The sequence below is a fragment of the Chenopodium quinoa genome, unplaced genomic scaffold (genome assembly GCF_001683475.1).
Source record: "Chenopodium quinoa cultivar QQ74 unplaced genomic scaffold, ASM168347v1, whole genome shotgun sequence".
Taxonomy (NCBI): domain Eukaryota; kingdom Viridiplantae; phylum Streptophyta; class Magnoliopsida; order Caryophyllales; family Amaranthaceae; genus Chenopodium; species Chenopodium quinoa.
The window spans coordinates 963,815-977,452 of NW_018743510.1; the positions used below are offsets into that span (position 1 = coordinate 963,815).

Sequence of the window (13,638 nt, forward strand, 5' to 3'; positions counted from 1 at the left end):
GCGTGTTAAAGTGTTATGTTATAAGGAATATAAAAAGGAGAAAATTTAAGAAAAAATATACTCCGCAGTAAAAAAAAAATGGGTTCTTATATATATATATATATTTTTTAAACGAAAAAGGGTTCTTATTTAATTCATCTAGATAAATACTTTTAAATGATCAACTATTATAATTTATTTTTAACATATAATAAGAGATTTCCTTAGAGATATTAACTGATGACTCCACCTTGATTTGCTATTTAATTTATATACTGTAATTTTTTATATGTTTATATGATAGGGTGATGGAAGTCAAAAGAGATGTCAAAAGAGAGTCCAATATAATTATGAATGACGGACTTATATTTTGTTGCTTATATTATTTTGCTCGTGTATGTTTTTATCTCTAACAAATTCTATCTTGCAGATTATTTATAGAGATAATGTTTAATTCTGTTTTACTCAGATATTTGTTTAGCATTGCTTTTGAATTTCGAATTTATGTTGCTAGCCAATTTTTCCTTAAGTTGAATATTTGTTTGACAGATTTTTCTAGAAGATTTCTGTTAACAAGTATTTTATATTTTTATTCTGTGATTATATTTCTGTCAAGATAATTTTGTTAATAATTTTATCTTATAATCTTGTTAATAATTTTATCTTATAATCTTGTTAATTATTTTATCTTATAATATTGGAATTTTATCTTATGTATTTTTGAATAATTATCTTGTGCTAACCTTGTTTCAAGGAATCTGTTAGTTTGTTATTGTAACAGATTTTAGCTGGCTGATTAATCTTCTTGAAAGATAAATGTTGAAACAGAATGCAGCAGCTAGCAAACGTTCAAAATTCAAAAGGGCTGAAAATTCTGTTGAAGCAAGATTTAAGGAAATCTGTTGAAGACTTTCAAACCTTTGAAGTCAGCTTTGCAACGTTTTGAAATCAGCCTAAAGGCCTTATAAATAGCGTCAAGATATGCTGAACAAATAATGACAAGAACAACAACGACAAGAACACTCAAGAATTATCAAGCTTCATACACTAAAGCAAGAGTGTTAAATATTTTCTCTATAAGTTCTTTAATACCTTATTGTGTGATTAGATTGAGAGAAAAGAAAAGTGTATCTAAGAGTGGAAAAAGTATATATCAAAAGAGTGATATACTTAGAGTAAATTTTATAATACTCAAAGTATAGTAAAAGTGAGTTAGCTTTTATTTCTTGGAATTGAGTGTCTAAGGTGTAGCTGGGGTGCTGCGGAGAGAAGATAGTGAGATCTTCTAGGTTGCTTTAGAACTCTAAGGGAGGAAATAAAAGTTAGTTAAAATCCTACGGGTTGGACAACCCTAGGCGGAGACGTAGGCCTTTGTGCTGAACTTCGTAACAATTTCCTTGTGTGCTTTACTTTGTTCTTGCACTTATTTTTATGTTGCTTAAACTGATCATTTGCTAAATTCATACAATCGCATCTAACATTCTGTTTAGCAATCAGCTTCGCTGTATCAATTGTTTTCAAAGCCTTGACTTTAGGTCTGAAATTAGTTTGTTCCGCCTTGTAACTAATTTCAAGGCCTTGACATTTTCAGTTTTGCGAAAAACACCCATACTTTATTCAACCCCCCCTTCTAGAGTATTATTTTGTTCATTCCATTACCATTGTGATCCTTTCATCAACAATTTAAAATATGCATAATCTATGTTGCAAGTTTACTGCACACCCCTCCTTTCCTTCCATAAAATATTAAAATGGAAAAAGAAAAAAAAAATTGGAATCTCACCATCCCCTTATAAGTACAGAATGGTTATTTGGAACCTTAGTCACCAAATTCTACCTGTAGCTACGGTTCTAGCTGTTAGAGTTGACAATTTCAATCCCATTTGCACTAGATGTAACCTTGAAAATGAGGATCACATGCATTTGTTCAGGGATTGCATCAATACTAGAACTTTGTGGTCTAGAATCTTTGGTCTTAATTGTATGGATAAAGAGTTTAATTATAATTTATTTTTTAATTCTAATTGGGAAGGATGGATTAATTATAATCTTAATCTTAGCAATTCTTGGAAGACTATGTTTTCTTTTGCTTCGTGGCATATTTGGAGGACTAGAAATTACACCGTTTTTCAACTAGCCATGATTCACCCCCTTACCTTGTTTAATAGATACAAGCTGAAATAAGAATCAACACAGATGGGGCATGGAAAAAGAATGGAAAGGCAGGTGCTGGCCTCGCACCGTGGCTAGAGCCGGTGATGGGTCCTGGTTTTTTGGCAATGCTTGGAAAATAAGAGCTAGGACATCTGCGGAAGCTGAGCTCCTTGCTATCCATGGTGGAAAATATTGTGATTCCCTTATTCTGTTGCTTATATATTGCCAACGTTTCAATAAGATATCCAGTAATGTGCAACAAATTATACGAAACCAAAACATGTTATAAATAACAAATAAGGCACCCGTGTGTACAATATCATGTAGTCTTCGGAATTAAAAGGCGGCTCTAGCAATCCTTCCATAATCCTTTTTAACTTTGTAATCCCCTTCTCCATGAACTCCCATCCTTGCTCCAGTTCAATAACTTTACAATCATTCATTTTTGTACCTACTTGAATAGCTCTGTTACCTATTAGCCTATTACACAACACGAAACAAACCCGTCAGCCGTAAATTTGTCTCACACAACTAATTACTTCCTCCGTTTCTATTTAGTTGACACGTTCAATTTAGACACATATATTAAGCAGAGGAGAGAGAGTGAGAGAGAGTGATAAAGCAAGTGGGATAGCTAGTAAATACAAAGTATAAAAGTTACTCAAAAAGGAAACGTGTCAACTAAAAAAAAAAAAAATTTCGAAAAAGGAATAATGTCAACTAAAAAAAAACAGAGGTAAGTATGATATATTCAGTCATTAAACAATATGTCATCATAATAAATCATAGATCTATCTATTAATAATAAAGGTAGCATAATTAATGCACGTCATGTCAACATGCAATGCTAATAGCACATAATAAAAAGTTTTCCCAATCTAAGTCGGATTATGAGTGTAAAATCAATCTTCCTCCTTACGCCCTGATTTAGGGGTGATTGAATAACTGGGACCATCAAGATAGAACTCAATTCCATAAAGATAGAGCCTTTGAAGATGATTTCTAGTCCTTGTCTAACTAAATCATAATCATAAAGTTTAGTTCTATCTAAGTTGTTCGGTAATTTTTAGAAAAATGAGTACTCTTCTAATCTTCATTGCAATGATAATACCAGTTATTTCGAGAACCCTAAAATTGAGACAACAATGAAAGAACAAAGAGCCTAGTGAGATAGTCACCGGTAATCACTCTCATTTTCATAGTCCAGCGTAAAACTACAGAAAAAAGAACCTAGGAAAAATCCAAATTTGAAGTTTTTTTGCAAGTAGTCACTGCTAAATCACCATATCCCTCTAATTTCACGGTGTAATGTAAAACTACAGTTGTATCAAGGTTAGACCTTTGGCTTTTGGGAACATTGTTGCTCATCATTTAGCTAGACTTTTGGCTTTTGGGTAGAACAAGTTTGGATTAATCATTGTCCAAATGAGGTTGCTCCCTATGTACTCTCGGACACGTTGTCCATTGATTAATAAATTTGCTCGATGCATTCAACAACGAAAATTGCAGCATAACCCTATAAAAATTGCACCTAAACAGCCGGGATAGACAGTAAGTATGAACCAGAATAATTTACTGAAATTGAACGAAGATTACAACACACGGCCTTTTCCTAAGCTTAGACAGTACATAGGCCGTATGTTGTAATCTTCGTTGATACATAAGGCCGTATGTTGTAACAACGAACCATGCTTTCTAAAGTTTGACACACTAAGGCCGTATGTTGTAACAACGAACCATGCTTTCTAAAGTTTGACACACTATCATAATTCCCACCGACGACTATCAATATCATGATGTAGTTCCACAGGTTGGTTCAGTCATGCATCAAAGTTTATTACTCAATATTTTCTAGGTGAAACCCATTACATATGAGATAAATTTGATAATAGTGTAATGAATGAAAGTCAGTTTATAAAGAGAAAAATAGAGGCAAAAAGTTAGATGCTTAGATAATATTAGCCTGGAAACTACCTTATAATCATAGCCACGTAGTCTGGTTGTCAATTCTTTCTCTGTTATTCCTTGTGCATCTGATGACGCGAACAATGCAACAGAATTGTTCAATCTCTCACAAAGAATTTTACACTGCTCCTGTAGTACAGAGGTATCCGTGCTGAAAGTTTTATGACCGTATACATCCAGTCTGCAGTGAGTTCCCATAGTTGAAAAAAAATGATGTGTGCCAATCTCAGTCATGCCGGTTAGCAAGATATTTGCAAAAGGTTTTTCATCATCAAACACTGCAAAAATCCAAAGGGTACAATTAAGCTCAAGCCAGATGGAGTCACTTCTTATATATTATATAGAGAGCATTGTGATCTCAATGCATAACAGATAGGACATCCATATATATATGTCTTTACAAGTAGTCACAAAGTCAGACATCATAAGACGAACTTCTCTTATCAATTTGGCCTCCTCCCGAAGTTCCATAACCTCTTTGCTCAATTTATTTTTAACAAGACCTGATCTCAATGATTTTTCTGCATATACAGGTTATAGGTATCTATAAAAGTATATTATTTCATACAAGTATGCATATAATTTGAGATCCTTATGTGTAATAGCTCCAAACAATGATTTGTTTGCCTTTCAAGGTTTTGAATATCTGGCTCATAATGATCTTTTGACAGAACCAACGAAGATTAACTCTGTTATATATATCTCACAAAGCAAAAAACTAGCCTTTAAGTTAAACATATCATATAAAGTGATTAACTGCAGTGGATCCCTAATAGTCAATCCCAACTCAATTTACATGAACCTTAGTTTCACTCTATCTCTAGTCTCCACCATTATCTGTTAAGAGTCAAGTGTAGTTGAACATTGACTCATTTTACCATTAATTATAAATGAGAAGTACTGCCATGTTCAAACAATCATACAGAAATTTCTTGATCTTTATACATGCTAGTTATTATTCCTCCAGGAATCGTACGTGAATTATCTTAAACAAACATTAAATTAATAAATCAAACCAAGAAAAAAATTGGCAACAAGAAAGATTATCATACACAATAATAAGTAATTAGATTTTACAATGTAATTGTAAAATGGCAATAAATTTGAAACAGGAATCGGTTTTGTTTACGTTGATACTCCACTAAAATGAACCAGAGGATCAGAGTACTTGATACACAGCTATACTGGACATTTAAAGCTAAATAATAGCAAAAATAGTATAAACCATTTTAACAAGAACAATAATCAATTCCTATACTTTCTTACCTCAGCTTGAGTAACAATCGCTCCACAAACAACATATTCACATTTCAAGACCTGGCAGGATCAATTCATCACCACAAATAGAAAACCTATCATTTTTACAGTATAACTTTGAGCAGCAATTCTGTATAGAGCAATAATACAGCTAGAATGGGAAAATGAGCAAAGTGCAATTAAGAGGAATGAATTTCTGAAAGCAAAAGAAAAGGTAATACTTTCTTGAAGTCCAAAATTTTCAACAGGGTACAAAATGCATATAGGCTAAATTTATTTATTTTACACACATTTGATCATCCTATTCTTTCCATAGTTGTAGTCTTGTAGAGAGAGTACATAACAGCAAATTCAGGAAGGATATTAAAAAAGTGAAGTTATATCATGAGTTTTCAGTGAAAGACAGAAAGAGCCAACTGGTCTAAATACTTACAAGCTTCTCCATTCAATCGATAGGCAGCTTTGGGCATGAACAATCAATCACCACAACTACAAATTCACAAAATAATGAAGAGCAAGTTATAGTGATTACCAAATTTTACAACTAAAACACATTGAGCAAATATAGATTACCATAAAATAATTAAAGGCAAATGATATAATTCTATCAAAGTCAGTAGGCACCATTAATAACTTGAATGAGTACCTGCTGAAGGTGTCCAATCAACAAGATCATAGTATAGCTGCATAATTTGACAGTGCAAGCCACACCCTGATACTTTTATCTATTTAAGTAACATAGCTCGATTTTTTACGACAACAATGTCTCTTGCATACCTTACATACAATCCACTCTAGATTCATAAACATTTGACATCAAATATCATTTCCATTGCTATCTCAACAATATAATAATATACTCCATATCATTTCAACACTATTGTATATGGAAATTATTAGGACTTCTTTATTATAATATCACAGAAAAATCTACAGTTTAATTTTGGAGCAGCAAATTATAAAAGGAAAACAAAGAGTTGACTTCCTAGATGTTAAATAGTACTCCTAGTATCAAGAATCGATAGTTGGCAACAACTAATCTATGTGGTTTAAAAATTCAAAAGGAAAACAAATACTCCCTCCATTTCGTATTAATCGCAACAGTAGGGCTTGCACAAAGTTTTAGGAAATTTATAGGGTAGGGATCATATGGTGAATTTTTTAATATAAAGTATAGTTAGTGAGACTGTGAGAATATATTTTATTGTTAGTAGGAGAGAGATATAATAATAAAAAAAAGTAGTATAAGTGGGGTTTGTAAGAGAGAAACAATTAAATATTTATGCAAGTGGGGTAAGTGAGAGAGAGAAATAATAAAATAGTAGTGGGTCCTTACTAAAATAGGAAGTGTTGCAACTATTATGAAACGGATGTAAAAGAAAAGTGTTGCGATTATTACGAAACGGAGGGAGTAGTTGACTTCCACTGATGAGAAAAAGAAGATGTCGGAATATAATATTAGTAGAAGAAACTCCATCAGAAAATGGGTCACTCTGTGCAACAAAGAAGCTGAAGAGAGAAAAATATACAAAGAATCATATTTCATCACACAACATCACATAATAAGGCTGGAGCTTTTCTTATAAAGAATTCCAACATACCCAACTCAACTAAACCATAATCCAACATACCCAACTCAACTACTTAAGAAATATTAAACTGAATGCAATAATTCTGCAAATAAAATAATCACAACAAATAAATAAAGAAACAACTCCTAAATTTCTATAGTAAGAAACTAAGAATAAAACTATAAAAACAGGGAGGAAATCAGCAGCAATTGAACCACCACCACTGTAATCCAGTCCCAACCATAAAAGCCGCAATTGTTACAAAAAAATAAAAAAAAAAACCCTAAAATTAATGTAAAGTAGCAATAATCAATTAATCACATTTCTAAAATCAAAATTATTCACTTTAATTAACTCTATAATTTAAAGGAAACCTTAGACCTTATACAAGCAAAAACGGCTACTTTAGGTTTTGAAACATCAGACGGCAGCACCAACAACAGCACCGCTAATACTCCTTCCATAAACGCCACCCTGCAGAGTTGAAACCAGCACCAGTGTTAATTTCTATTTTTCAAACGCCGCTTGAAAGCTCCACAAACAACAACCATAAACAATGCATAACAAAAGCCAAGAAAGAAAGCAAACAGGAAAGCCATTAAAGGCACACACCAGGGAACTAAAGAAAGGAAGAGGAATAAGACAGCTAAGAAGGGGAAACCTCTGTAAAACCCAACTTCTCAGCTTTATAAAGTTTTTAGATTAAACAACTATTTTCTCTTCTCAAGTAGTTACATACATGACTCCCTTTAATGATAAGGATTCAAGAGAACATTCGCAAATAAACTTAACTATTGATTACAAATATTAAGAAGATACACTAGAAAATACAACTTACAAGAGAGACAACAGGATAATAGAAAATACAACCACATTTATTAGAAGCAATGTCTGATACAGGTTATCAACTAAACAAAGCTACAAAACTGGAGACCACGAGGTAAAGAATCAGCGTCCTATATCTCTCGGAAAACCTTCTCAGCTGCTGCTATTGTTTGTTGAATATCTTCAGTAGTATGAGCCAAGCTAGTAAATCCAGCTTCAAACTGTGAAGGGGCAAAGTAGACTCCTTCCTCTAACATTCCCCTATAGAAGCGGCCAAACTTTGCAGTGTCACTTCTCTTTGCATCCTCAAAGCTGTATACAGGCCCATCAGTGAAGAAAAACCCAAACATTCCCCTGATATATCCACCACACATTGCATGCCCAGCCTTCTTCCCAGCATCAAGGAGTCCTTGTGTAAGTTCACCAGTAATCTTGTCCAAGTATTCATAGCTTCCTGGTTGCATCAATCGTTTGAGTGTATGTATCCCGGCGGTCATTGCCAATGGGTTTCCACTGAGAGTACCAGCCTGATACATTGGCCCAGCAGGTGCAACCATCTCCATAATATCCCTTCTCCCTCCATAAGCACCAACAGGAAGGCCGCCACCTATGACTTTCCCCAGTGTTGTAAGATCAGGCGTAATCTTGAAGTACTCTTGTGCACCACCATAAGATAAACGGAATCCAGTCATAACCTCATCGAAGATCAAGAGAGTTCCATTTTCTTTGGAGATTTCACGGAGGGCTTCAAGGAAGCCAGGGTTTGGAGGAATAAAACCTGAGTTTCCGACAACAGGTTCTAGGATTATGGCAGCAATTTCTCCTTTGTTAGCCTCAAAGAGACTTTTCACAGTTTCAAGGTCATTATATGGAGAAGTTAGGGTGTCTGAGGTGGCAGACTTTGGTACACCTGGAGAGTCTGGAAGCCCTAGAGTAGCAACACCACTTCCTGCCTTCACAAGAAATGGGTCTGCATGGCCATGGTAGCAACCCTCAAACTTGATAATCTTCTGTCTGCCAGTGAATGCACGGGCCAGACGTAGAACACCCATACATGCTTCCGTGCCTGAGTTTACAAATCGGACCATTTCAATGCTAGGAACAGCTGATATCACCAACTCAGCCAGAGTATTCTCAAGAAGACAAGGAGCACCAAAACTTGTCCCTTTCTTCATAGTTTCAGCCAGGGCTGCAAGTACCTGTTAGTATTGGGAGAACAATGATAATTAGGTACAAGCATAACTATCTGGTTATGTTAACCTATGCATTAACACTAGCTGATGTCGGGACCAAAAAATTGGTACCCAGTACCAAATAGCATTACAATTTATAATACAAATAACATTAAGTAAAACCAGATGCTCAGTTTTCAGAGGATGACATATCAGAAATTGTATTCCGGAGAAAAAATGAAACCTCATCGTCAGCATGACCAATAATAGCAGGTCCCCATGAGCCAACATAGTCAATATACTCATTGCCATCTATATCCCACATGTGAGAACCCTTGACAGAGTCTACCACTATAGGCTGTCCACCAACTGACTTGAAGGCACGGACAGGGGAATTTACACCTCCAGGCATCAACTCCTGCAATTCATATGAAAACATCTTTAGAATCAGAAGGATAACTTTGCAATCAGGTGTTGTATGAATATTGAAAATTTGCCAAGCTAAATAGCGATAAAAATAACATCTTTAAAAAACAAAAGACACTAAATAACGAAGTCCACTAAACAGCCAGCCTCAACACCTCATTCAGCACAATATTCAATGGTAAAAAAAATAAAATAAAAAATCAGATCCAAGGTGAAGTCCATAAACTCTGCAGGAAGTAGAATCTACTTAGAGTTTCTAATAAACAGAAAGGGCTTTAGGTTTGTTGGCTTAGGTAATCAACACAAAAATTTCTTTTCTCTAGCAAATAATTCCTTAAATCCTCCAAGAATCAATTTAAATGGTAAAATCTAGCAGTGCAGTACACCCAGGCTACTGGCTCGGTTAATTTCTGTTCCAATCAAAGGATATTTTGGTACACAGCTACTTCTGTTCTAGTCGAAGTTTTTCAGGGACTATCATTGGGTACTTGAAAATTCTAAGATACATCAGTTAGCGTACCCCATCAGCTAATCATATCCCATTCAAAGGATACTTGAAAAGTTCAAGTGTGCTCCATTAGTGTTTATTGTTTAACAGATTTCTTCCAGCAATACTTACTCCAACAAGTTAGCCACCAAATGCTTTATGCTACATCATAATTATTTTTATAGCAGATAACAATGCTGATATGGAAAAAGATACCACATTATAATAGATACCACCCTGTTCCAGCGGCTCATAATGTTAAGATGACAACATAAAAGGCAAAAGGTGCAAAGCGCCCTTGTCATATTTGCTACAAATGAGGTTGTAATGAGGATTTCATCCAAAGCATACTACTGTAAACAATCATTACAAAAGCATCCTTGATCCCATCTATCTAGATATCTCATCATCTAACATTTCCAACAAACTGAAGAATCCTTTTCAAGAAGAAACGAATAAATGGGGCCCAACTTAAAACATCATAAAGAAATACAATATACAGTACTTATCAGTTCAACGCCTCCAACCCTAGCAATTGACAATCATGACTCTACAAATAAGAATACAAAGGTTCATACCCAAAGATGCATCACTAATTACCCAAGTGCAGGGGACAAAGCTCATCTCTTATTACCTTCTGCGCATACTGAAGGAGTTCAATTTTATCATATACAGGTTCATGCTAGAGTCTTAATACCACCACCAACCCAACAACTATTCCATTTTCTAGGGGATAAATTATGTAATAGTAACAGAAATGGAACAGAGAAGATTGGGAAGTATTTTGAGATTCTCTCAGCCAGGAATCACAGATGCAGATGGGATAGGGTGATCTGGGTGAAGACAGCTCAACCTAAACATCAGTTCATTGATTGGCTAGCCATTCAGCATAGATTGAAGACTAGAGACATGTTGCATATTCAACTGCAACAGGATAAGAAGTGTCTACTATGTGCAGATTTTGATGAGTCACATAGTCATATTTTTTTCAACGTAATTACAACAGCAGGATATGGCAGCATATCAGAGCTTGGATTGGTTTTGGGCCACAAAGCATCCAGCTGGATACCATTGTTAAAGCTTGCAGCAGGGTAGAATATAGCTTCCAGAGAAACTTGGTAAATACTTGGATTCTGGCAGTCATGTATCAAATTTGGAGGGTCAGGAACATAGCATATTGGGAGAGTAAAATCATGAACATCCCCAACATTGTACAGTCCATTAGATGTGACATAAAGCATAGATTGTTAGCTCTAGGAGGCCAAAAGCTAAATGTAAAACATAGAGAATGGCTTGAAAGCCTTACTGTATAGTTTCTTTGTATAGGTGTTTTGGGCTAATTAGCCTGCATAGAGGGCCTTGGGGGGTTAACTTGTAATCTGATTTTTGAAGTAATAAAATTCTTGCTTGCTTACCCCAAAGAAAATTAAAAATAAAATAAAATAAAATAAAATAAAGAGAAAATGAATCAATGGAACATGGATGCTAAACATACTATCAATATTCCACATTTCATTAACGGTTTTTTCACCATATACCCCTGAGTTTTTTTTGTTTATTCACCATATACCCCTGAACTTTTTTAAGTTCATCATGTACCCCCAAGTTTTCACAAAAATACATCATATACCCTTGATGATTAATGATTCTTAACTTCGTCAGTCATTAGGATTAATTATGACCAGAAACCACCCTAAATAAATTCCCCTACACCCAAAACCACTCACATTCCTTACTACCACCCCCAAAACGACCCCAAATTTCCTTTTCTCATCCTCAAAATCAATCATACAGATATGGTTATGGAGATTTGGAGTGGTTTCGGGGGGTTAAAGAAAAGAGAGGAGTGGTTTCAAGGATGGGGGGGGGGGAATCTAAGGTAGTTTCGATGCATAATTAACTAAATTCTACTCATCTTGTTGTCATTAGGGATATATGGTGAATTTTTGAAACAACTCAGGAGTATAAGGTGAATTTGAAAATTTTCAGGGGTATATGGTGAATAAACAAAAAACTCAGGGGTATATAGTGAAAAAACCGTTTCATTAAACATTTCAATGCTTCATGTAAGAAACATGTATTATTACCCTAATAATTCCCATTTCACCACTGTAATTATTTTGTTTTCTTTTTTTTCCCCCTAAAACGAGTTGTTGATGCAGATGTTTAAATCATTTGTTCATTAATATGGGATTTTTGGATTACTTAATCCACTCAACAATTAGCTTTCTCTCACTTTTATAAGAGCAATTTTGATGTCAAGAACAATTAGCAGGGGTAATGACTTCTCCACACCATGACACTCACAACATCCACACGAGACAAATTGTACACCAAATTCCATTCATTTACACCAGAATCAAAATCCTTTAACCTCCAAAACTTCAACACATAATCTCCTTCTTTATACAACTCAATAAAATGAATATACCCTCCAGTCCCAAACATGTTTCGTTTGTCATCCAAATTCAGAGCATTATGTGGCTTCCTACACCCCTTAGGAAGTGGAATAAACCGACATCGAGCCTTCTCCTCCTCGTTCTCATCACCGCGAAAAGGGTCATCATCATCCCAACTAATCACCCCACAACTTAAATCAACCCAAAATAAACGTCCAGCAAACTCAAACACCTCTTCAGAATCCCAAATTCAGAGCATTATGTCTCGTGTGGATGTTGTGGTTAAAAAACAGTTGTATTATAGGAATTTAATCAGTGAATATTAATTTTACACCATCATTAAATAGCAATTAAAAGTCTGTAAACTCTGTGGTCCGAATACATAACTCCCCTACAATGGTTAATCGTACCACGCACGATTGAGATACCCTAGTTTCATTAAAATTTTCAATGCTTCATCAACCATATGCCCATAAGCTTAACATAAATTATAACCAGTCTACTAAGAGTCGATTATTCTAGTTAAAACCAATGCCAAAAAGATGGGTAGGTTACGTGAACCAAAAATTAACCAAGATAGCAAAGCAAAACATTCCCAAATCTCAAATTACATAGCACGCAAATTCAACAATTAAGTAATAAATCACAAGTTAACGATCCCAATTCTCAAAATTAAGAACGAACCCAATTCTCAAAATTATGAACAATCAACAAAAATCACAATTAGAGAGAGATGAGTAATCAAAACCTTGGCTTTAGCAAAAGCTTCTTCAGATTTTTGAAGGGTGTAAGACTTCTTCTTCTCATCAACAGAAACAGTCATTTTAACAACAAGAGGAGAATGGGAGCGAAGAGGGTGCTTAGATTTGGAAGAAGATGGTTTAATGGCGGAAAGCTTTGATGGCCATGTGATACCTACTCCTCCTGCAACACCTGCCATGGCTGCCTTTTAGCTTTCTCTCTCCTTGCGATTGCAGGAAGTCAAGATAAGGAATGAGATGAGCCACTTTCTTCACCAAAAAGATACAAGATGAATACGACGAAGCTTCAATAGAGTTTGCTGATTTTGTAAATTGGGCTTTCTTTTATTGTAATGTTGGGTTGGTATTTGTTTAGGCCGGTTACAAACGAAGTGAGTATATTTTTCACTTTTTTTTGTTAATAGTTGCAATTCATTATTCATGATAATTGAAGATTCTCTCTCGTCATAATTTTCTTGCTTGAATAGTTGCCTTATGGATAGTGATAGGGGTGAGAACGAACAAATATAAGATACCCTGAATCGCCGAATCGAAACTGAAACTTGTACAATAGGTTCTAGTTTCAGGTAGCAAAATAGGAAACTTGTTGCAATAGGTTTCGATTCAGGTTTTCAATTTTTTGTAACCCTTGTAACTTAATAC

The 13,638-nt window shown here is 34.8% G+C and overlaps 1 protein-coding gene across 1 annotated transcript; it reads right to left on the reverse strand.

The window, feature by feature from the left end:
- Positions 1-7,592: 7,592 nt before the first annotated feature.
- LOC110739673 (glutamate-1-semialdehyde 2,1-aminomutase, chloroplastic-like) lies at positions 7,593-13,318 on the reverse strand. The gene is made up of 3 exons (XM_021920127.1): positions 12,984-13,318; positions 9,168-9,341; positions 7,593-8,950 (listed from the first exon to the last, which is right to left on the reverse strand). The coding sequence occupies exons 1-3, from the start codon at positions 13,173-13,175 to the stop codon at positions 7,883-7,885; spliced, it is 1,434 nt and encodes a 477-aa protein (XP_021775819.1). The 5' UTR covers positions 13,176-13,318; the 3' UTR covers positions 7,593-7,882.
- Positions 13,319-13,638: the final 320 nt, after the last annotated feature.